This window comes from Pteropus alecto, unplaced genomic scaffold (genome assembly GCF_000325575.1).
Source record: "Pteropus alecto unplaced genomic scaffold, ASM32557v1 scaffold389, whole genome shotgun sequence".
NCBI classification, from domain to species: Eukaryota; Metazoa; Chordata; class Mammalia; order Chiroptera; family Pteropodidae; genus Pteropus; species Pteropus alecto.
The window spans coordinates 802,639-827,887 of NW_006443569.1; the positions used below are offsets into that span (position 1 = coordinate 802,639).

The following is a 25,249-nucleotide window of genomic DNA, read 5'->3' on the forward strand; positions in this document are numbered from 1 at the left end:
TATATGATCCTGTTGTTTTAAACTCTCTTGGCATTTCGCCTGGAGTCCTGCTTATTTGGAATAGACAAATATAATGGATAATGCCAGGAATATCTCCATTACTAGTATATATAGTATAGAACCTAGAACAGAAGTACTAAGGGATCCTTGAGACAGACCTCCCCATGTTGGATGAACATTGCTTGGATTTCTAGGTAGTAATAGCTAACCAACCTGATGTTCAGCAAAAAGACACTGAAAAGCAATGATTTTGTTCCCAGTTAGCAAACATATTAAAGAATCAATAAGCTATTTGTTCCTGGGATGTCCACTTAAAAAGACAACTTCATAATCTGTTATACTGATATGCTTAGATTTTTATCTAGCCAAAACCTAATTTATCAACACCTTGTTATCTTAAATACTTTACTCCGAAGGGTCATAAATCCTCCTTGAAAGTGCTTTATTCACCATTTAATTAAGTCTCCCTAATTTCCTTCATTGACTTTAAAAGGGAGTTAAGTGTTGAGTTGATTTTCATTAGGTACACAAATACTTATATTAAATTAAAGTTGGGTGAAAGGAGATCACTGTCTTTTAACTCTTAATAGCACAATAAATTGAAGGCCGAGACACTCCATTAGACCAGACTGGCCTAAGACATGAGATGACTCATAGTGAGGGTTTTTTGAATACTTTTTTGCTCTATGCTATGGTGTTTTCTATTTCCTAAAGAACTTGATAATAGGGAGTACCATTAATAAAATTGACAAATTTTAGTTTTTATTTAGTTCAAAGTTCTGCAGTAAATATGACAGAAATGAATAAAATAGAAAATGTTAAGTACCATTTGAGGAACAGATGTGGGAGCTAAGAATAGTGGGTGATTCTTTGGGAAATAAAGGGAGACATATTTTTTAAGGAGGTGACTCATTAGTTAGGTTGGCCTTGGAGAATGGATGAGCTTTGAACTTTGAAAGATGAGGGAAAGAATATCCATGCAGATCAAACAAAGCACTCAAAAGCACCAAGGAAAGAAAACTTGTGCATAAGGGGAGAACAGTTGCAGGATAGGCCTCAATGTGAAACAGCAAGGAGGTCTACCCTGCACAGTGAATAACCTGTATGAGGCTAGCCGAGAGAAGACAGTGTTTTATATATGAATTTTGGAGACATGTGGTACTGTAAACATAAAGAATTTTATTCAGCTGCCAGTTATAGAATCTTGAAAAACAGCGTAAGGAAATTGATTTTTCTCATGTAGTAGGAAGCTTAAAGAAGGAGACTAGAGATAGTATAGCCATTCCACAATGTTGTCAGGGGTGGTAGCTTCTGTTTTCCTCTCAACTATCCTTAACTTGGACTTTCTTCCTGATGGTCTCATAGTAGTTGCTTCACCTTGAGCATTATGCTCACATTTCAGGCAGGAAGAAGAATTGTTTGGATTCTCATATCTGCCTCTGCATTTTGTGTATCGATATCATATGTCATGTAGCCCCTGGAAAACTTCATTGTATACATATGAGAATACAAGAATGAAAGAGAAAAATAACATCTTAGTATTTTATGATAAAACGTTTGACTTTGCAGCCCCTTTGAAGTGTCTTGGGCACCCTCAGGGATTCCCAGACAACACTTTGAGAACTGTTGCTGTGGTTGACAAACTATGGCCTATGGACCAAATGCAGCCCTGAGATAAGAATGGTAGGTATATTTTTACTAACAGCTTTAATTGAAATATAATTCACATTCCATACAATTCACCCATTTAAAGTATAAAATTCTATTGTTTTTAGTATATTCACAGAGTTTCGTAACCGTTATCTCAATCAATTTTAGAACATTGTCATCACCCTCAAAAGAAACCCCATACCTGTTAGCTGTTATTCTTCATTTCTCTTCTAACCCCTCAACACCCTGGCTACTGCTAATGTACTTTCTGTCTCTCTCGATTTGCCTTTTCTGGACATTTTGAATAAATGGATCATAAAAAATGATAATTTTTGAGGGGAATAAATATTGCTCTAGTTTATCAATTTAAGAGCAGTATAACATGATACTTGGGGGACTTCTCACTTCGTGCTTTACTGTTAACCACATGATTGGGTTTATGGTTTCTTTCAGCAATTATTATAAATTAATGAATCATTAATGTAATGATTATACAATTATTCCATTGGTAGTATGGCTTGGCCTAAATTACAAATGAAAAAAATTTAAAATAAACCAGGAATGGAAATGATTTGAATTGCAAAGCCCTCAATCTTCTTTTTCTTGCATGATTATTTATTCAACTTACTACAAGATTTAATATAGTCTTTCCTTTGAATAAATACCACTGACTTAGTTTAACCACATGTTACATAGGTTTTATTTATTTTACTTTCATTTTTATGATTTTTAATTTAGAATTTTTGGAAATGAAATTTGAAAAAGCCCAAATTTGTGTTACAATTTTTTCTGCATTCTCTTCTTCTAGGAGTCAGTGAGTTATATAGCAAATTAGTAAGAGGAACTGTTTTGTGTCTGTCAAGATGGATTATATTCCAAATGTTGATACTGTTTTTACTGTGACCTTGTGGAAGACACTTCCACTCGCAGTATGTTAGCAATTTTACAAAGATGAGTGGAGATCTTACTACTAATTATATTGTTGGTTAAATCAGACTTTTTGTGGACTAGTTACTGCTTTCTTGTTTGTCTATATATATATTTTTACTTTTGTTAGCTCCTTAAGGACAGGAATCTTTTTCTGTTTTGTTTTCTGATGTATGCAGAGCACCTAAAACAATACCTTTTACTTAATAAATATTTAATGAATGAATGGATTCCAGAATTTTAGAAAAGGATTTAAGGAAACTTAAGGAGTGTGATCATACATACAATATGCCAAGAGAAAATAAATTTAGGGTTGGTAAGGGGAAAATGAGACAATTGGAAAATATAGATAGCAAAGTAAGATAGTACCAAGAATGAGATTAGAATATAGACTCTATAGACTTACCAGAGAAAGGTTATAGATTTTGCTCTAAGATATCCAATTTTATAGGATTCTGTATCAGAAAGATAAAAGGCAAATTAGATTTACTGTCTCTTAAGGCATCCTTGACCTGGGCCGCTCTCCTTTCAAATGCTTGACGTTTATTACAAAGAGACTGGGGAATGGATGTATGTCTCCCGTACAAACCTATAACTACCACGAGAAAAGCAATTCACAGTATATATCTTACAGATGATGAACTAGAGGAAATTCATATCTTACAGATGAAGAAGCAGAGCAAATTCATAGATGAAGGACAACTGAATATTATCTTTTGCTAAGATTTTATTCCATCCTTAGATATAGAAAGATCCATACTTCTGCACCTGTTCTATGTGGATCTTTGCATGCACATATTTTCAAAAATAAGTTCTGATTATAAAATTATATATTTTCAATATACTTGAAGCGTTTAAAAGAAATTAGGTAAAGATAAAAATACCTATTTTTTTTTTTTTTTATCGGAAAGCATTTTATTAAAATGTGAATTGTATTTTTAAAGTCTTAAAACTATAGAGGCCAGAAAGTGATGACTACGGGCTGAATATTTTCTAAGTATATGACTAGTTTTTAGCATTTAAAAATTGGAAGATACCATGTAAAGCATTTAGGTTTTAAGATGATCTACCAATCTTTCTCATGCTCACTTTGCTTCTCAGCCACCTGGCCTCCCTACCAGTCCAGTTTAACACATGAGGAATGCTTTAACTCCTTTTCACAGCTTGGCTTTATTCTTACCCCAGTTATCCTCATAACTTTCTTCTACATCTTCTTCAAGGGTCTCAAATGCCATGTTCTCAGTGAGACCATCCCTGGTCACCATCTCCAAAACTCTGCACCCCCCTCCCTTACACATATACACACATCATCCTTCTTTCACTTCATCTTCTTTCCTGAGCACTTGTCACTAGCTTATATATTTTATTTATTTATCATGTTAAGTGCTTCTCTACTATTGTCAAGTTAACTCTGAGGGTATACTTCTGTATCTGTCTGGCTCACTGCTATATCTTCATTGCCTAGAATACCTGGAACATAGACATGGTTGGCATATTTGTTGAATGAATGCATTTCCAGCTTCTTTTGAGAATCTGGTCAACACTGACCCTGGCTGTATTCCTGTGTGGGGATCATCATTTGAGATAAAATAGCAGAAAGGGAAAAGAGCTCTCATTCATTGTTTCTCAAGAAGCTTCTTAGAAATGCAGATCTTGGGCACCATCCCGGAACTACTGCATGAGGATGTGCACTTAAAGTGATTCCTTTATGTGCATGAAAGTTTGAGAAGTACTGCATGAGCTTACCACAGCCCACACCTGGCCTGCATCGCTTATTTACGTTATATGCTTGCCCCTGTAGGCTTTTGAATTTGTGACCCCAGTATTGAAGATAATATCATTTTTTATGTGTGAGAGAGTTGACACAGTAAATTGATTTCATTTATAATAAAAGAATTGGAGAAAAGCCTTGTTATTGTATTGGTATTGAGTCACAAGGCTAATACTCTTGTTCTAGGCCTTCACATTTTAGTGAAACGTGGGCTATATATCACCATTTTCAAGTAATATGTTTTGACCTGAAGTATATCCACATTTTAGTGAAACACTTTACAACAGTTTTACTATGTTTGTCTAATGCACACTGCCTCGTTTGGCGCCAATACGTATTTTGGCAAATGTGCTACTTTTACAAAATATCTATTACTTTCTCCATCAGAAAGTAATGGTTCCAAGGGAACTGTTACAGTGAGTCTTATAAAAATTCTTCTCTGCACACATGTCATCGATCCCTGGAGAGTATTAGGGCCTTTGAGACTTATTGTGGTCAAGTCTATTGTACAAACTCTGCTTGCTTCATATCCTTGGGGAAATTTTAGATAAGAAAGCATTGTATATGCATTTTATATATGGAGCCAAGTCCATGTAAAAGAGAGATTGGGGCAACATTTGAAGTTGTGTGTCCTCTCTTAACCTCTCTCTACAAGTTCTCAGATACTGAAAGGAGAACAGCAAAGGGTCAAGATGGCAGACTAGGTAAACACTGTGTTCTCTTCCTCCCATGACCACATCAAAATTACAACTAAATTACAGAACAACCAACACTGAGTACTGCCTGAAGACTAACTGAACATAATCCCCATAACTAAGAATTTAAAGAAGAAGCCACATTGAGACTGGTCTATCCGTTTTTCCACCTATTCTCATCAACCCATCTTACTTTTTTATAATTCAGAGTAGGTTACTAACATATATTTTACCATACATTTCATGTGTTTGAGTTTCAAAATTTGTTATGTCAAATTTATATACAATGACCCAAAGCCTATGGAAATATGAAATATCACCTTATGCTCTTTTTCAGTCAGTCCCTCCTCCATCTCCCCAGAGACAACATCTATTCTGATTTTTCTTTCACCATAGATTTACCTGTTCCAGAACTTCACATAAATGGAGTCAAATAATGTTTATTCTTTTGTGTCTGGCTTCCTTTACTTGTAATATTTTGGGGATTTGTTTATATGGTTGTATGTATCAATAATGGTCCCTGTTTACTGCTGAATAGTAGTCCATTGTACAAAATACCATGTTCTTTTTAGTCATTCACCTGTTGGACACCTGAACTATTTTTAGTTTTCGGCTATTACAAATAAAGCTTCCATAAATGTTTTCATATTAAAAATACAGCAACATATCATTTAGGTGCTTTACAAGGACCAAATTAAACTGCCTTAGTCATCTTTTTCTCAGCTTTCACACTTCACAAATTTGACACAGGTATTCCCACATACCATCCTCACAAATACTTTAAGAAGTATTTGGGAATATATTTATTCTTGTTCACTCTCTACTTTGAAATCATATTTAAAAAAAATCCAGACCACAAAAACAGACTCTTGTGGAGGAGATGGACAGTAGCCAACAGTAATGGGGAGGTCTTGCCTGGTGTACAGAAAGTGCAATTGGAATGACTTAGAGTTTGTCATGGTCCCTTTGTGAGCATCCCATTTCCTTCCTCCTTTAACCTGTCCACCTGCCTGGACTGTCTTTATGATACTTGTTATCTCATGCGGGAGAAACACAGCTAAACAGGTAGATAAAATACATGCAATCTGTTTTTTAATAGAGGTTTGACCAGGACCAGATTAAAATCCTGAAGGGACCTCTGAAGCATGGAAAATAGTATTTTATGCTGTCTCCTCTATACCCCAATATGTAATTTAAAGTGACACAAAAATTAAAATCATGCTGAAATTAAAGTAACTTATTTAAAATATTTCTTTGAAATATTTTGATGTCAAAATTCTAGATGGGATAACATGTGGAACCTCAGGCATCTACTTATTCAGACTGTTATGTGATCTTGACATAAGTCTTGTAGAATGAGCAAGTTGTGTTTTCCAGTTTTATAAAATTCGCCACTCACATTGTATAGAGAGATTGGGCTGAATTGAAGGTGCAATTTGTAATCTGGTCTCTCTTCATCATCAGGACAGTTCTTGGAAATCATCAGTTTTTTGGACAACTTGTAATGAGTTTTTGCTAGGTAGGTAATTTATCTGCTTTTGCATGATTCTTAGTTGAGGTGCTAAGAAACAGCAAAAGCCCCAAGGATTATCAGTAGATGATGAGAAGGAATATGAGGGTATCAGAGACGGGGCGAGTCGACAAATTGGGCAGTCATCAGCTGAGTAATTAAATAAGGATTGTAATTAATTTTATTGTAGTTGAAAAATATCTGATTAGGGTAGGGTATGGGGAGGAAGACAAAGAGATGGAAGAAGTCTAAAGGTGATAGCCAAAATTAAATTTAAATTAGTATTTGTTAGAATATTGATTGGAGTTATTTTGTGTCTTAAAGGAGATCAAACTTTAACAAAATGCTTTACATGTATTAAACATTACAATAAAGTATTTTTTAAAATCGTATGGTAAAGATCTCAAGAAATCTCTGCCTTATTATTTCCTTTGGTTAAAAAAAAAATCTCACAGCAAAGCCATCTTATCCTGCATAATTATCCTCATAAACCTCTAAAGTATGCTTCTCTTCCAAAAGATTATTGGCGTTGATCCTGGCATACAGTCATCACATCAGTAATTACAGCTCTTAACTGGAATATAGTAATCAGTATTTACTAGCCTCTATTATGAATACATAAATCATTTAATAAAATGGTAAGTGGACTTATTACTTGTCATTTTGTTTATGTTAGGCATTCTCTGCAGGTATTCCACATGAAAGTTAAAGCAGTTTGAGGCTCTTTTTGTAGATTGTGCTTATCATTAATAGAAAGCAGCATGTGTGCATCCTGCAAACCCATTTCCTTATTTAAAGTGGGCATCCTTCCTTTCTGAGATGTGCTTCCTCTTTTATTACAGGACTAAAGACCAAGCCTTTGTAAACCCTTAAAGGCACATCCCTTCCAAATGACCTTTTGTCCTGGGCTACTAAGATGTATTGTTTAGTCCACTCAGAATTACATGGGGTGTCCTAGGAATTTTTGTTTTGGTTAATTAAATTTGGAAATGTGTCATTTTTTTTTCCTATTTAAAGCATAAATGAAAGTCCAGTCAAATTGATTTTGGAGTTCTGGTAGAAGAGATAATTGCAGAGGGTAAATGATTTAGAATTTAAAAATATGTGTACCTTTTCTCCACTAAGAACTTGAAACATAAAATTTTAACTTAAGTTACTCTCTTGTCTGTGCCGCTTTTCACTTATAAGGGTGTTTTATATCCAATATCTATGTCACATGCTGAACAAATTATACTAACCTGAATGAGACTCTGTTTGAATGAAAGTAGTCTTTTTATATTTAAAAATATTTGTTAAGGGAAGCTAAAATAGAGATCTACAGCAGAACTTATTAAAATATGTAAGATACTGTTTTACCAGTCAGACCTCTTTAACTGGGCCCTTTTTAGTAGCTGTCTTTAAGAGGTATTTTTTTTTTTTTTTTGCCAGTAATTCTATGTTTTCCTTAAATATTCAAAGTTTTTAAGAACCTTCACTTAAAGAAGTATAGAGACTAGAATTTTTCTGAGTCCAAAAGTGTAGAAGAAAAGGACACTGCGGCGGTAATAAGTTCATTTAGTTGTTATCACTACAGAAAGCCAATTTGATTATGCAGATAATTTCCTGAAGTTTTCACTTTTCACTTATAAAATCCGTTTTTAATAAAAAGTACGTTTCATAAACTTTATGAAACATAACTTTATGACTTGTTAAGTCTGTATTATGACATGCCATTTACCTTATTTTCCAATAACTATCATCTACTCTGCTGTCCTCTGATTTCCTTACATTTGTTTCTGGAAGAATCCTCTTTTATTTGCCTCTTTTATTTTGTTCTGATGTCAGTAAATGCTGTTTTTGGTTTGTACTAATATGTGAAATATACTTATTATGTTGATCATTCTTATTCCAGTGCCTAACAGAATAACCCCCTCTATGTCTGCATATCTTATCTATCCAAGTAGAATCATCTTTTTCAATCTCCACCTTAGAAAAATCACCTAAGCTCCCTTTTGAGAATACTAGAAATCAAAGGAGAAGAAAAAAAAAACCCTGCACTTCAGAGCTTTCTACCTGTTAATCTCCCTGTATAGTCTGCCTTTTGTTCCTCCCTTCACCTTCACTTGTTCTCTCCACACAGCAGAGCTGACCTAGATAAATTCCTTGCTCAACATTCGCCCAGTCCTGCCTCAGCCTTGCCCAGTGCCCTACGTTTTCCTCACAAACGCTGTTCTTCTTTTCATTAAGCCAGAACGCCTCAACTTCAGAAGGACCTACAAGGATCATCTCATGAAGTCATTTTAGAATAAATTCTCTTGATTTATACTATATTCTCTGGTTTCAGCTCCTAGTTTACCATGATGTTTTTGCTTACATTTTTGTTAATGTGTATTCCATAGTTTCTAGGGCCGTTGTTCATTTTTGATCTGTTTTTCTTTGACTTTATTACTGTCATTTCTTATATGGTCCATAGTCTTCATTGGAAAAATTTATTGACTAATTTGCTAGTTCTTGATTTCATCCACATTCAATAAATTAATGAAGATGTTACTATCCATTTTATAAGTAACTAATTTAGACTTGACTAATATGTACTAACATCCCACTTAATCTGGTGGTCAGGTAGTTGACTGCATCATCCACCAACACTGGATCTATTAAGTTCACTTGCAATGTATTCATAAGCATCATCAAAACCGATCCTTCTGAAGAATTCCTAGGAAATACTGAGTAGTTATGAGCAGTTTAGGAAATATTAATGCTAAAATAAAACATTTTTTCTGATAACATGTACAAATCATACAAAGAACAAAACTGACTTCCACAATAAGTTTCTACCAATGTTGTAGAAAACAAAAATGACTACTCCAGATGCTGGTGGTTTTGAATAGCATATTCTCATTTACCAAGAAAAAATTGTCTACACATTAATATTTAACCTTTTTATGTTTCATGTATAAATTGCAAAGGTCTTTTCGAATGACTTTGTGTTTGAAAAAGTCCTTATTATCCTCTTCATAAACTCACAATGCATACTGAAGATGTTTGGATTAGGGCTAGAAAAATGATGCCAGCTATCGGCAAAGGAGCTAATGGAGCCTAATGAATGCGGAGTGAAGGTGTGTGCTTGGGAACCAAGGCCTTCTGAGTTTGAATTGAGAGAAGTTGGGAGGTTTTTTGCACTCCGAGATAGAGAGCCACATAGCCAGAAGAAAGCCCAAGGAATCCGTGGCCCAAGACCTGGTCCTCATCCTTAGACCTTGCTTTGCCTTTTGAGCACTGTTTTGTTTTGGGCAGCTAAGCGGTGCTAATTGAACTTAAATTGATTGTTCTGAGGGTTAAACCTTTTACATTAAAAAAGAAAAAAAACTTGAGCAAAATGTGCAAAGCAATTTTAAAATTAATTTTAAAAGTTATTTTATGTCAAAAATTCTAAGGACCACATAGTTTAAAAACTTTTTTTTAAACATAGCATTTTAGAATAAGGGAGACTTGATAATTTAACATGTGACTAGTAAAATCTTCTTTACAGAGATGGTTATTCATTCAAGCAAGCATTATTTTCAGCATAGCTTTGTTAGGATTAAAAAATGAACTTGCCCATCTTTTTGTTTTTCACTTTCCAAATACTAAGTTCACTTTGAAATGTATTTTCACATTGCCAGAAAACATCTTTATCTGGCAACTGGCTACATGGAATGCATCTTTATTCATTTTGAATGATCATTCATTCATTCATTCATTTATAGATCCAAAGGTTAAGGTACAAGATAGAAAGTACTTTCTTTTAAGCCAGCATAGTCATTACTCATGTGATATGTTAGTTGAATTTACTTGGCTAATAACAGCTTGTATAAAGTTAAATAAACACTTGACATTTTTTCAGATACAAAAAGAAATCCTCGTGTATGTGTGTGTCTGCATTTGTATGTGCACATACACATGCTTTAAGAGTTCTAAATATTTTCAGTAGGCTCTAAGCTCCTTAAATGACCATTTTATCCTGGCCATTTAATAAGCACTCATTAAATATCCCTCCCTCTCACACACTCCTCACCCCATCAGATTTACAGAGCTGATAGTTTTTGAATTCTTCCAATCTTTTTTTTTAAGACCTTAGTTTGTAGGTTTAGCAATATGTGAATACAAATGGAAACAAATTAGATTTCTTTTCAAAATTAAAACAATCAATTTTAATATCTTCTACTTTCTTTGGGTACTTTTTCTGTTTCTTCTTCAATTGAGTTGTTAAGCTCATTTGTCTTTTTTTCCTAAATAATTGTATTGAAGATTACAATCTCACAAAGTTTTAAAATCTCTCACTATCACTGTGGATTTATCTGTTTTTCCTTGTTTATGATGTTCATATCTTTTTGATGGCTGATGATTCTGAGTGAAAGCAAAAAAGGATTAATATTACCGAAACACCTTTCTTTTTTAAAGTAGCTGGGATTTCTTTTTCTGTTCCTTATATTTTCAACCATTTCATTCATTGTCTTTTTGTTTGCAGCATGTACTTATAAAACATAATTAGGCATTTCCTTTTTGTAACTTCAGTTTTATTGTTTATCACTTTTATCGAGAATTTAATGTTTCATTTATTGTTATTACTGATATATAGTTGCTTATTTCAATGTCATTAATGTGTTTTGTACCTTTTTGCTTCTTTTTTCGATTCTTGGCCTACGTTAGTTTCAAATTTTTATTTTTCTTCAGTTGCTGGTTTAGAAGTTATACTTCTCATTTGTATCCTTTTTGCTGTTATGCTCAGTTTTAAGGCATATACTTTATAAAGTCTAAACCTAATTAATAGTTTTCACTGCCTACTCAGAACATTTTAAGTGTAATATGCTGCTTCCCATGCTCCAATTATTGTCCAGTAATTTAATACTGCTCTGTTTGCAGATCTTCTGAATTAATAATTATTATTGTTTTTTTTAATATAACTTGCAATTGTTTAGATTTATCCATATGTTTACCAATTTATTTACTCACCCTTACTTCTTGCATCCTGTTCCTATTTTTTGAGTTTAAGTTTCTTCTTGTTAAAGTAGGTCCTTTAGTGGTAGTTTCAGTGAAGTTGTGTTATAAACTCCTACTTTTGTCTGAAAATGTCTTAATTTTGCCTGCACTCTTGAATGGTGGTATTGCTAGTTTTTGAATAGTTTTGTCTATTTCTCATCTTATCCATTCACACCTTTAATTATTATTTTACTAACTATTTTGGAATTTCTGTTTAGTGCTTTCTTTAAAATCTACCGTTTTTTTTTTATTGGTGGCTTCCTTATTTTACCTCTTTGAATATTTCAAATGTGCTTATCTTAGAAAATCTTTTATATTCTTATTTTTCACCTTTGGAGTGAAAATTTTTCTGTGTGTTGCAGCTCTGCTTTCTGTGGAATGTTTCTGTAACCTGCGCTACAGGAGGGTCTCTGAAGAGGGGTTTCACCTTTACTGCTGCCAGTGCTCTACAGGTTTCACCATTTTCCACTAAGTTTTTATGTTTTGAATTTTGAAAATTATAGCACAGAACAGTCTGTTTATCCAACAAATAGTTATCATGAGGAAGAGACAAAAGTTCTGTCCTTTTGTAATTTGTATCCACACTAATTAGTCCATATACATATAAAAATGACAAGAGAAGCTTTATTCTGAAGTCTAAATAAAAATGAATTTAATTTGATAGCCTAGGTACATATTTCGGTAGCTGCCACTATTTTAAATGTTAGTATAATTTACATGTGACTTTGCATATAGTTTTCAATACAATTTAAAATGAAATTCAACTCAGCTGTTTGAAAAATGCCTGAAACACCTCTAGGAACACAGTTTGACAATCACTCACCTAAGATTCTAGGACCTAGTTAATATTGCCTGGCATGATTTCTAAGTAGGCTCAGAATCTGTGTATTTAAGGAAATAAATTATAGAAGTGGATTATAAATAATTTTTAAAGAAACCTCTTAATTATATGTTAAGAGCACATAGTTCTTAAAAGACAAATGCCTGAATAGGGTAATTATTTCTCAGAAGGAAAGCTGGTTAGAATTTTGGGGATTCTCTTAGTGTATTCTAAAGCTTCAGAATTGTTTATGATGCTTTCTAATTGATTGACAAATTATTTACATATAAAGTAAAATCTTATCTTTTTTTGGAATGTTTTTCTCACAGATAGTCAAATATACAGTGAAATTAAAAAATACATGTATCAGCCTAAAATGTTTCTGTGCACCAGCACCTATGGTAGATACATAATAACAAATATTGTGTAGCTAAGAAGCTGAGTTTTATACTGCGTTAAATGTGGTTGTGATTTTCATTTTGTAATCTACATAATTGCTAGCAGATTTAACAAGTGATATCATTCGTGATTTTTCCTTTCCTTTTAAAATTTAAATTTTAAAAACAATCGAAGCTCTGTATTATTTTACATAATGTATGTCATCACTATACTACTTTTTATATTGTGAATCTCAAAAAATACAGAATACCAGAAAAATGCCACAAAAATTATTACCTTTTTTCTGTTAGGGATCAAGAGGTATGCTTTCTATGCAGGTGTCATATTTACATTTAGTATCTTGAAGGTTTGCTCTTCATACTTTGGCTGATTTATTTGCTTTCTATTTTTTTCAGCCTCCCCTTCCCCCAATGAAATTTTTAAAGAAATTTTGCTCCACTTTGGTTTCTTTAGACTTTCATGTTCCCTATCTTTTTGGCTTTGCATCTTCCTGGTTTTGGTATAGTATACATGTGTTGTTTGTATCATCTTTCCATATTCTGTTGCCAAGCTAGGTTTAGGGAGGCTGTTAGGCCATTAAATAGATATGAAACTCGTTTCAATGAAAAGCATTTCCTCATCCTCAAGTTCAGCTTTTCTCATCCTTTGGCTTAATAGGATTACAAAAAGGCCATTTGATGTTGGGCTTGCTATGTTAGCGATTTAATGATGTTGAGAAAGAGGCAGTGGCCAAGTCTTAATGAGACTGTCATTTCACAATCTCTAAATCAAGACGGTACAGCTGAGGAAGTCTGGCTCCTTGACACCTCACCAGCTGGGTGTTATATGCGTTGTTATTGTCACCTGACAGTGTGACTAGAGCTCCAGAGTGCAAACTGCGTGGTGTGATGCAGTGGGGAGCTGTTTCTTGAATGGGTGGGGATGGGAACTTAGTGGATATATAACTATGTTCTACCCTTCCAAGATGCTAATACCTTCATTGCCTTATATCTGGGACTAGAGTTTTAGGAATTCAAGTTAAGATACTCCCTAGAGTCTTTCTTACACATTATATTATTTTTTAGCTCTTTTCCTCTTTATAGCTTTAATTCTGTATTTACTGTTTCTAGAGACTGAATCCTTGAGTTTTTGGACTCAGACTTTACAAAGTCACTTTATGTCTGTTGATTGTTAGGAATAAGGCACCATGGTCTCTTAGTCTGCTAATTTAATATTTTAATGGTTTTAAGACCACTACAACCTAGCGTCTTAGCTGTTGATCACTACTGTTATTATTTTAGATAGTAGGTAGTTAACTTTTTTTTTTCTTTTTTGTTGTATTCCTAAATTTTAAGTTAGTAGATAAAGAAGGTATTTGGATCCTTGAAGTGGCTGGTTATAAATAGACCGGAAAATAGCAACAAGCTGGGCTGCTGCTTCACTAATGGTCCCTTTCAAATACTTAAAAGTAAATGATTCATCAAATAGAATCACTAAAAGCAGAAACCTGCCAATTTGTAGAATTTGACTCCTCTTAATCAGAATAAGGCAACAGGATGTTGAGTTCCTGCTCTGCACCTGATTAAAGCCAAATGCACAGGGAACAGCTGGCAAAGGAGGAAGCACAAGACCATCTCAGCTGGGGGTAGAAGAGCTAAAGAAATTTAGAGGAAAAATGATTTTTTAGAGCCTTTCACATTTGTTTTATTTTTCCAGATATGCTTAGTAGATAAACACATATTCAATCTTAGCCTTTACAGTTTTTAAAGTAACATTCCATCTGTGATTTAAGGAAAACAAATATGTCTTTGTATGTTTTAAGCAAAATTTCTTCCTATGTGAGTAGATGTGTTATTTTCAGATAATTCTGTTATCATCCTAATTTAGCAGATTTTCTCTTTAAGCATTTATTGTAGCTATTAAAGGGGTCATTTTTTAAATATTAATGATTTTTCCCATTGAATTTCTATTAAGTGTTCTTTCCATTAAGGGGCTCTCTGATGATTTTGATTTTTAAATAGTATATACATCTGAATTCATTGTGGTATTTTCTTATGATTATTAAATCATTGTAAAATGTATTACCTATAATTATTTTAATATTTTGACAAAGTTAAGCTAAAACTCTGTGCATGTGTTTTCTTTTTTTTTGTTTTATTTTTGTTTGTTTTTGCTAAAAAAAAAAATTAGAGGCATTCTGTCTACTCTAAATAGTAGAACCATGAAAGTATTTAAAAATAAGACTTTTCATATTATTTTAGTTTCTAAATCTTGATGTTTAGTATTCTGTATTTTATCTCTGATAATTGGTATATAAATGTGTACATTTATAGTATTTTCCCCTAAATTATACCCTTCAGACATATATATAGAGTGTTGACATGTATAAATAATGCCTAGAAAACCTCACAAATCATTTTATGTATAGTTATATCATTCCCAAGGGAAATTTCTCAAAATATAATTTTCTTGGGATAAATATCATAAATATGTATAGTATCAGTCAGATGAACAAACTCAGCAATTTTCTAGACTTTTGCCAGTTTAAGATTTAGATGAAACTTGTAATTTAAAATATCAAGAACCAGATAAAGACTTCACAAGAAAAACATATCAATATTTCTTAGATGCAAAAATCCTGGACAAGGTATTCACAGACTAAATCCAGCAGATATAAAGAGGATTATACCATGACCAAGTGAGACTTAGCACAGGAATGCAAAGTTGGTTTAACATACAAAATTTGATTAATGTTTTACGGCATATCAATAGAAAAAAAGGACAAAAATCACATAGTATTCCCAAAAGACAAACAAGAAACTTGAAATTTGAAAAACTCCAACTCTTTTTTTATGATGTAACACTAAACAAACTAGGAATAGAAGAGAACTTACTCAACCTGACAAAAGACATCTACATTAAACCCACAGCTAACATTATACTTAATAGTAAAAGAATGGATGCTTTCCCAGTAAGATAAGGAATAAGAAAAGATTGTGGGCTCTCTTCACTTCTATTCAATATTGCGCTGGAGGTTCAAGCCAGAGTAATTAGGCAAGAAAAAGAAATAAGAGACTGCAATGCAAGAAGTAAATTCTCTCCTTTAGCAGATGACATAATCTTATCTTGTATATAGATAACCCTAAGGGATACAGTAAAAAATTATTAGAGCTAATAAATGAGTTCAGGGAAGATTCAGGATACAAGATCAATATACAGAAATCAGTGGTGTGTTTACACCTTGTTAGTAGCCAATAAATACATGAAAACATCATTAACCATCAGAGAAATGCAAATAATAACCACAGTGAAATGCCACTTTAAACCTACTAAGATGTCTGTAATCAAAAAAAATAGATAATACCAAGTGCTTGTGAGGATGTAGAGAAATCGGAACCCTTATATACTGCTGTGGGTCATGTACAGCAGAGCAGCTCTATCTACTTTGTTTTGTTTTGTTTTTAATTTTTTTGTGACAACATTAGCATATTTCACTTTTCTTTTAGCATTTTTTATTTATACAATGCAGTGTTACCAACCAAAATTACCATGTTATACATTAAATCCTCTGACCTTATTCATTTTATAGCAGAAATTATGTCCTTTTTACCAACCTCTCCCTATATTTCTCACCACTGCCAAGCCCCTGGCAACCACTTTTACTCTCTGTTTCTGTGAGTTTTATTTTTATTTAGATTTCACATGTAGGGTGAGACCTTGCAGTATTTGTCTTTCCTTGTCCGACTAATCTTACTTAGCATAATGCCCTCAAGGTCCATCCATGTTGTTGCAAATGATAAGATTTCCTTTTGTCTCATGACTGAATAATGTTCCATTGCGTGTATGAATTTATCTGTCTTATGTCTATTCATTCATCTGTTGATAGATATTTAGGTTGTTTCCATATCTTGGCTATAGTGAATTAATGCTTCAGTGAACATGGGAGTGCAGATATCTCTTTGACATGCTGTTTTATTTCTTTTGGGTATATACCTAAAAGTGGGATTGCTGGATCATATGGTAGTTCGTTCGTTCGTTCATTCATTCTATCTATCATCTATCTATCTATCTATTTATTTATTTTTTATTATGGTGACATTGGTTAACAAAATCTAGTAACTTTCAGGTGTACAATTGAACAGTAAGGCATATATATATGTATATGTATATATTATATATTGCGTTGTGTTTTATTTTAAATTTTTTGAGGCATTTTCATACTGTTTTTCATAGTGGCTGCACCAATTTATATTTCTACCAACAGTGTACAGTGTTGGTTGCCTTTTCTCCACATCTTTGCTAACACTTGTCTCTCTTGTCTTTTGATGACAGCGATTCTAACAGATGTGAGGTGATAGATTATTGTGATTTTGATTTTCATTTTTCTCATCTCATTTGTGATGTTGAGTATCTTTTGTGAAGCTGTTGGCTATTTGTATGCCTTCTTTGGAAAATAGTTTATTGGTTGGTTCTTCTGTCCATTTTTTAAAAGTGTTGTTTGTGTGTGTGTGCATGTGTTTTCTTTTTTTTTGTTTTATTTTTGTTTGTTTTTGCTATTGGTTTGTGTGTGTTCTTTATATATTTTTGGATATTAACCATTTATCAGATATATGATTTATAAATATTTTCTCCAATTCTATAAGTTGTCTTTTCATTTTATTGATGGTTTCCTTTGCTTTACAGAAGCGTTTTAGCTTGATATAGTTTCACTTGTTTATTCTTGCTTTTTTTGCTTTGGTTTTGGTGTCAAATCCAAAAATTATTGCCAAGACCGATGTCAAGAGTATTACCACCTATGTTTTCTCTAAGAAATTTTACAGTTTCAGGTCTTAAATTTAAGTCTTTAATCCATTTTGAGTTGATTTTTGTGTATGGTGTAAGATAAGTGTCCAGTTTTATTCTTTTGTGTGTTGATTTTCTTTGGGCTCTCTTTTCTGGTCCATTGATCTTTGTGTCTGTTTTTATTACAATAACATACTGCTTTGGTTACTGTGGCTTTGCAATACAGTTCAAAATCAGGAAGCGTGGTACCTCCAGCTTTGTTCTTCTGTTTTCAAGATTGCTTTGGCTATTCTTATGGTTTCATTCAAATTTTGGGATTTTTTTTTCTATTTCTGTGAGAAATGTGATTGGAATTTAGAGAGTGATGGCACTGGATTTAGACTGATTTGGGTACTATAAATATTTTAACAATATTAATTTTTTGAATCCATAAGCATGGACTATCTTTCCATTTATTTTTGTCATTTGTCCTTAATTTCTTTCATTAATGTCTTACAGTTTTCAGTGTATAGATCTTTCACTTCCTATTCTTTTTGATGTAATTTTAAATGGGATTGTTTTCTTAATTTTTTTTTCTAATAGTTTGTTGTTAGTGCATAGACATACAAAAATATTTGGTTTTAGGATACAAAAAGCAATGTGTAAAAGTAAGGATACAGAAGCAGGATACAAAAGCAATATATAAAAGTAAGTTTATCATGCTGCTAGTTCAAGAGATAAAAATTCCTATACTCAGTAACAGAGATCCTTCTTTTCAGTTTGATATCTATGTGATGGCATTTATTTGTTTATGGGCTAGTGACTTCTCTGATTTGAAATGTCCTGCTCATGATTTTCTTCTGCTGTAGGCCTTGATATATATTCATATTCATATGTATATCTTCACTTCATCTCTCAATACAATGAAAAACCCCAATATGTTTCTTAAAATTATTCAGAACATTTTGAAAAACTGAGATCACACCGACTGTTTTTCTATATCTTCTTCATCTTGGAGTCTAGTGATTACTTTCTTATATTAAATGGTGATGTTCTGTGTTTATATGCATCTATGAGATGTCTAAAGCTGCCAGTTTCCACATCATGATTTTAAAGTCATGATGGACAACAGGATGAAATGTTTTTTGTTTTTGTTTTTTAATTATATAAAAAAATTCATGGTAAGTTGTGGAAAATCAGACAATTGAGTGGGAAAAAGCCATCTATTAATTAGTTCATATATTTACCCAGCCCTCATCTTTTAGATGATTAATGAGCTTTCTTAGCTATGAACACAGTTACAGGGTACTGTTTAAAATCAATGATACAGACAGAATCGAAAGATTCTCTGGGCTCAGGTCTAACACATTTGTGAACATATCCCCTTTGCCTTTTTAAAAACATATCTGTGTGGCATTGCAAAAAGTTCCCGTGATTTCAAATCGGAAGTCTTGGAGTCTACTCTGGCTTTGCCAGCAATTGGTTATAAGGTTCCCAGGCAGGCCCCACCTGTCAAATTTCTGATTCACTGGAGGCCTAGTTGGAGCCCTTGGGAAGGGCTGTGTATATATTCATTTAGATAGAGGAGTGTGTGTGTGTGTGCGTGTGTGTGTGTGTGTGTGTAAATAAAATGTCCTTCCCCTGTTGAGATTTGAGCTGGCCATTTCTTATCTATGGTTTCATTGAATGACTGTCAATGAGGAAATACAGAGTATAGAGTCCTCAGCATGTGTAAATGAACATATGGGAAGTTAAATTTGGGAATAAAAAGCCCAAAATATGTTTCCAGATGTGCATGTTTGGTCAAGAAGTGGCACGAAATACAAAATTAACCATTTTCCTTATTTATCAAATTAGAATAATAATACCCCTTTTACTGGGTTATTGTAAAGATTAAATGATATACTTGATGTAAAATAATGACAGTAATAACAGCTTACATTTTAATCTTGCTTCCTATTTTTATTTTTACAAACTTGGTTACCAGTCCAGCAACTTGCTTTTCATGTAGCAATTAGTGAAGCAAATGAGATAGAAAACAGAAACCCATGCATAAAACCAGGAAATGAGGGTATCTAACACACTGAGGTGAGCACAGTGGAGGGGCTTGATGTGTATGCCTTGGGGCTCATGCCTAGACCTGTTTAGGAGCTGAAAGAACTTCTGGCAAGATTCATAGAAGGAGCATGAAGCACTAGCTTGTCTAAGATTCATTCAAGTAAAATATTTCGGTCATTTTTCTAAGTTGAGCCATTTTCTACTATCCTAGCCTATAGGTAAAGATTGTGAAAAATGCAAGCTAAGTTTCTTAATTTTTAGTTGTTATTTATAAGATATGCTTCTCTTTTTGTCCAGCATTATAGAATAATAGCATTTCAGTTACTTATCTACAAACTAAGTACTAAACTGACATTCAGCTCTAGTTATGAGTAGATGAGCAGGATTTGAAAGAGCCATGGGACATATTGATGATCAATATCAGCATATTCCAAAATATATTACATAACATATTAACTCCATAATTAGTGAAGGGAAAAACATATCATAGGTGAGTGTGAGAAATATTGGTTTAAAAAGTTATAAATCAAACTGTATTTTTAAATCAAGAATAAAGATAATCTCAGTAAGACTATTTGTATTTAGGAAAAATTATGTTGAAAATAGTTTTCTACTGAAATTTAGTGCCAAGACAGTGTTTCTGCCTTATAAAGAACTTATATGCAACCTCTTAATCAAATAATGAGAAAGAATTATATGGTTTCTAATCTAGTTACTACATTTTATTTCTAAAGCATTTCAGATATAAATGAAGTATGAATTACAAATTTATATTGTGAAAAAGTATTTTGGAAATAAATGGAGTAGAAATTATAATTTTAATATATTCTGAAATTAAAATAATAAAACGAGGTCATAGTATATTTTCTTTGTAATTCATTACAATAAACATTTACATTTTGATATTTCATTTACAGATGAACCTGAAAAGATTTGTGTAACCAAATACCCAAGAAATGGGAACATACTCATTGGCACAGCTGAATTAACTGCTTTGCTGAGAATCCTACCATTATTTGAACATTTCCCTCCCAAAATCATCCATTTAACTTTGAAGAGCTAGATGTTTTCAACAGTGCAGATGACTTTGAACTTCAAAAGCCAAGAAATGAAACAAGTTAGGCCCTTTTATGAGAACACCAAGTAAATTTGAGAACATAGTAAGGAAACAGTACCAAGCTATATAATCTCACATCAAGAGAATATGAATGAAAAAAACAGCAAGTAGCAAGGGGACGTTAATTAACTTAAAGGGTAAATTTCTTATAGAATTTTTCATTATACATAGCTGAGGGGATAATATTCTCCAGAGGTACATATGCTTAGAATTGTGAAAGAATCTTAGTTTTTAAATTAGGGGAAAGCTCATGGTTCTTTGTAATGGTACTGTTTGCTTTTGGTCTGGTGTTTCTTCGTGAAGAGTATACTTTGTATTCCCCACCAAAAAATGGTGTGCGTGTTTGCGTGTGTGTGTGTATTGAGGGTGTGGTTTCATGGGATAATTGCACCCCTGAGGGAATCTGAGACACTTCATTTCATACTGCATTTCATACCTTGAAGCTGTCGAAGGATAGCTTACACAATTATTACACCCCATCAAAACTTGCTCAAATCAGTCTATGTAATTTTAAAGTAATTTGTTATTTTCTATTATATTTTTAAGAGTACAAAACTACTCTATATGAAACTTTCCTTTATCTTCTCAATTTTTCTCTACCTCTAGGATAATTTATAAGACAGGAAATTATATAGCAGCAGACCAGTATTTTCCTCTTACATAAAACTTACAGTAAGCATATTGCTCAAAACACTTCTACATTTGAAGACAAAATATTTGCAGTATGCTCTGGAAATGTGTCTCCTAACTGCTTTGAACACTGTGATTGAAAACTGTGCATTTTGGATTCATGTAAATTAATTAAAGGCCAAAGTGATGTAATTTGTGATGACTGATTTATTTGGGGGGAAGTGAAATACCTTGCTAACTTTTTGGTTACAGAATGGAAAAGGTGGTGGAAAATTATTGGTGGGCAGACACAGTAGAATGATGTTGAAAGTGTGTTTTCAGTTAATATAGAGAATATATATAAATAAAACAAAATAAAAATACTATATCAAAATATTAATTTTTAGGTTTACCTATTAAATAAAAATTCTATTTTATGTCAATTGTTATAAAATGTATTGCTATGAATGGAGATTTAGAACCCAGTTCTTCACTGTTGAAGCCAATAGATTTGATGATTTCTACGTTTCTGTCAGTACAACTGGGTGAATGGTGGTGAGAGAAGTTCAGGCAGAGCTATTCTAATGGCAGCTGGATGTGCTTGTCTGGAGCTCAGATGATAGCTGAATTAGAGATGAGGATTTGCGAGTTATTAGTATATCGAGTGGTAATTGAACGTGAAGAAATCAGTCTGAAAGAGTGAGGTCTATGGGGGCAAAAAAAAACGGTGGTGTCTGGGACTATCAAGAGTTAACAGTAAGGGCCTAGTTAGGAGTGATGAGGGAAGTAGGAGGAGAATTAGGAGTTGGTGGTGTTCAGAAACCAAGGGAAGGAGTGTATTTCAAGAAGCCTGGTACTTCAAAAAGATTGCCAAGTGGTGACGATCCAGCTGAGTTGGGAATCATCTGAGTTTGGTAGCCACATGTTAGAATTGCGTGCCAGTTGGTATATCTCTGGTTTTTTCCATGAGATCGAATACACTTGGTTTGGGATCAGAGAAGACCAATGGTTAGATTTGAATTGGATTAATGTAAGATTAAGAAAGTGAAGTATTGGCCCTGATAGAGTGAGTAGAATGATAGGCTACATGATTTAGGATTTCCTGAGTCTTCCAAAATTTCTGATAGATAATAAGCTGAAAAAACTGTTAAACTTGATTTTACATGTCAAAATGCCAGTTGATTTAGGATGTTAACTCCCATTTCTGTTCACTCTAAGCCACCTAAATTTGTCTTTCTTCTTTCTTTTAAAGAGTTGAAATCATAGAGGGGCAATTGTTTTCTGTGGGATAAATGGCCCTGATAGACTGACTCTGACGAGAATTTTCTTGCCTCTAGCTTAGACCATACAGTTGAATTCCCTGAATCCTAGTGATTCTTAACATCTTGCACAAGGCCTTGTGTTTTGAGGTAATTTAAAACCTTATTAATCCAGGCCTAATTGAGTCAGGATTTGAGCAATTCCAGAACAGGGCTTATTAAAACTCACCGCAACAGTCTCTGAAAAAAAATTCCACTAAGCAAACTAATAGTGCAAACGAGACTTTAGCAAGAATGTTCAAACTACTTAAAACAGAACTTTGTTTATAAGCACCCGTAAGTACTTTCTAAGTACCTTAGAAGCTCTCACTTACTTATAAACTATCTATATACTCTTTGCAAATCACCGTTATCTAATTATTAAATCTGTGGATTGAAACTGTAAGATTTTATTAGTTTAATTCCAGTTGCTGTATTTTATAGACAGTTTTCAGCAGCAAATGTCAAACATTAGCTGAAATAATTTTCTAAAGAGCAGTATTAAATCCAAACACCAGAAACCCATTTAAAACTTCCTTGAAATTATGGTCTGTCTTTGTATTCTTTGCTATTTTATCCCACAGTTCTTATTTCTATCACTCTTGCACTTTCTCCACATAATTTTGAGAAATGTCAGTGGATGAAGTGTTCAGGATTTCTTTTCCTGTTCCAGGGTGGCAGTACCAGAAGTCTAGAAGTTTGGTATCAGCCATGAGGCCCAGCGCTATTTCGGAAAGCTGCAGTGAAAAACAATTTTGGACCAACCCTAGAGGGTACAGTCCATGTACAAGTCCCCTGTGTCACAGCTCATGGGCTGTCACAGTTCCCTAGTATAATATCTGTTATCATTTGGAAGGACTTAAGATAAGGAAAACTTTAATTTTTATAATTAGTTAATATTATAGTAAATTACTAAGTGATTTTAAAATTTAAAAATGGCTGAATTCTCATCTCAAATTTTAACTTGTTTTGAAGTTGTAACCTATAGCTATTTATATGAGGCATAATGAATAGGGGTTTTTTTAATGGCCTCCATAGCTCCTGATTTCCACTGAGTTCTATACCCAGAAAAAGTCTTTGGAAATTTTGCTGCTTTAAATCTAGTATATTTATTCTATTGCTTAGAGAGTAGGTGTGGTATGACTAATAAATTCTTTCTAAATTATTGGTCTCATGAAAGGGGCTTACCTTGTAACTTTTTGGCAAAGGACATTCTCTGAAAAGGGTTAATAAATAATTTAAAATGTAGAGCTGTACACCCAGATTAATTTTCATTTCATCGACTTCCGAATGCTTTGTACTTTTTCAAAGAGAAGTGCCATTTAATCACAAGCTGAATTGTAGCCAAAGAAGATTTATTTAATCATGTGGTCTATAGTGCAGGGTATTATGTGACATTATCATCAGGTCTTACTTTAACATGTAGTAGATATCTAAATGTCAAAATATAAATATCTACATTGGCTCTTTATCAGAAATTTTGGGCAAAATAATCTTAGACAAACATAGCATTGGAAAGGGGGTCATAATAAACAGGATTTTGGTGCGCAACAGCTTAAATAATGGGCTCTAGCATTAATCAGGGGCAGTGCTTTCCCTTACCTTTGAAAGGTGTTGATTTTATCCTGAGATGATTTTATCCCTCCCTATTGCAAGGCAGGTTTCAGAATTCAAGAACTTGCTAAATTCTGTTGTATTCTAACTTAACTATTCTGAGATTCTAAGGCAAATATTTTATGATCAAGGAAAATGTTAGGTCCTTTGTAGCTTCCTCATTCCTGGCAAGTCTTACTCTAAGAAATGCCCTTGGAATTTGCTGCTGTTACCATTTGGACAGTTTTGCTTTAATTTTTGTCACAGATTCTTTTGGGGAGTGGGTAGGATATAAATGACAAGTGCTTTCTAAATTTATGGCTTAATGGGCAGAGTGCTTCCTGGTCATTTGGTTTGGCAATGCTTTGTCTGTGGAATTTTAAGTAAATTATTTTATTTACAGTTTCCCAATTTGCAGAACTAAAATAATACGTGTTCTCTCTTTACTTCACAGGATGTAAGGGATATCAGTAAGATAACATTTAAAACCTCAGTAGGGTTCTGATGCCACATAAATATATTGCATCATCATCATCAATCAATAACATCATTGTGGCTTTCTCTATACCTACATTATGACTAAGCAGTAAATCATCCTGTACAAGTATGTTAGCTTAGGAAACTTGCTTAATTATCAAACACTGTTGTAGAAGATAGTCTTGTGTTAACCAAGGTTCTATATATTCAGACAGGAACAGTTCATATTAAATGTATTTTTATTTCTTTCATGCCTTTGTTAGTTGGAAAGTAGGTTAAAAAAAAATCAACTTTTCAAAATAAGCTGTACACTAAGAACTTTTCCACAACCAAGTAAGATTAATAGATATTTCTGGCATTATTTTAAAGTACCATCTAATTTATAAAGGCTAGAATACTCTATGAGATTGGATTCCTTTTTAGATACAATGCTTTGAAGGTGCTAGACACTCAACAGGTAATTGTTGAATTTGATTGTATTCTCTAAGTATAGTATTTGTGATTTCTGTTCTAGGTTTTAAAAAAATTCTCTTGTATGATCTTTGGGGTCAGAAGTCTCTGAGGTTTGTCTTGGATGTACTTTG

General features: G+C 33.2%; 1 protein-coding gene across 5 annotated transcripts in view; it reads left to right on the top strand.

The window, feature by feature from the left end:
- The window catches only part of GMDS (GDP-mannose 4,6-dehydratase), a 607,022-nt gene that overhangs the window by 209,102 nt on the left and 372,671 nt on the right, over positions 1 to 25,249 (top strand). For 3 of the 5 annotated variants that reach the window (XM_025041522.1, XM_025041523.1, XM_025041524.1), the window contains exon 5: positions 11,917 to 12,006. The exons of the other annotated variants lie outside the window; for them this stretch is intronic. In XM_025041522.1, coding sequence (XP_024897290.1) covers positions 11,917 to 12,006 — 90 coding nt within the window. The remainder of the gene's footprint in view (positions 1 to 11,916; positions 12,007 to 25,249) is intronic. 5 annotated transcript variants of the gene reach the window in all.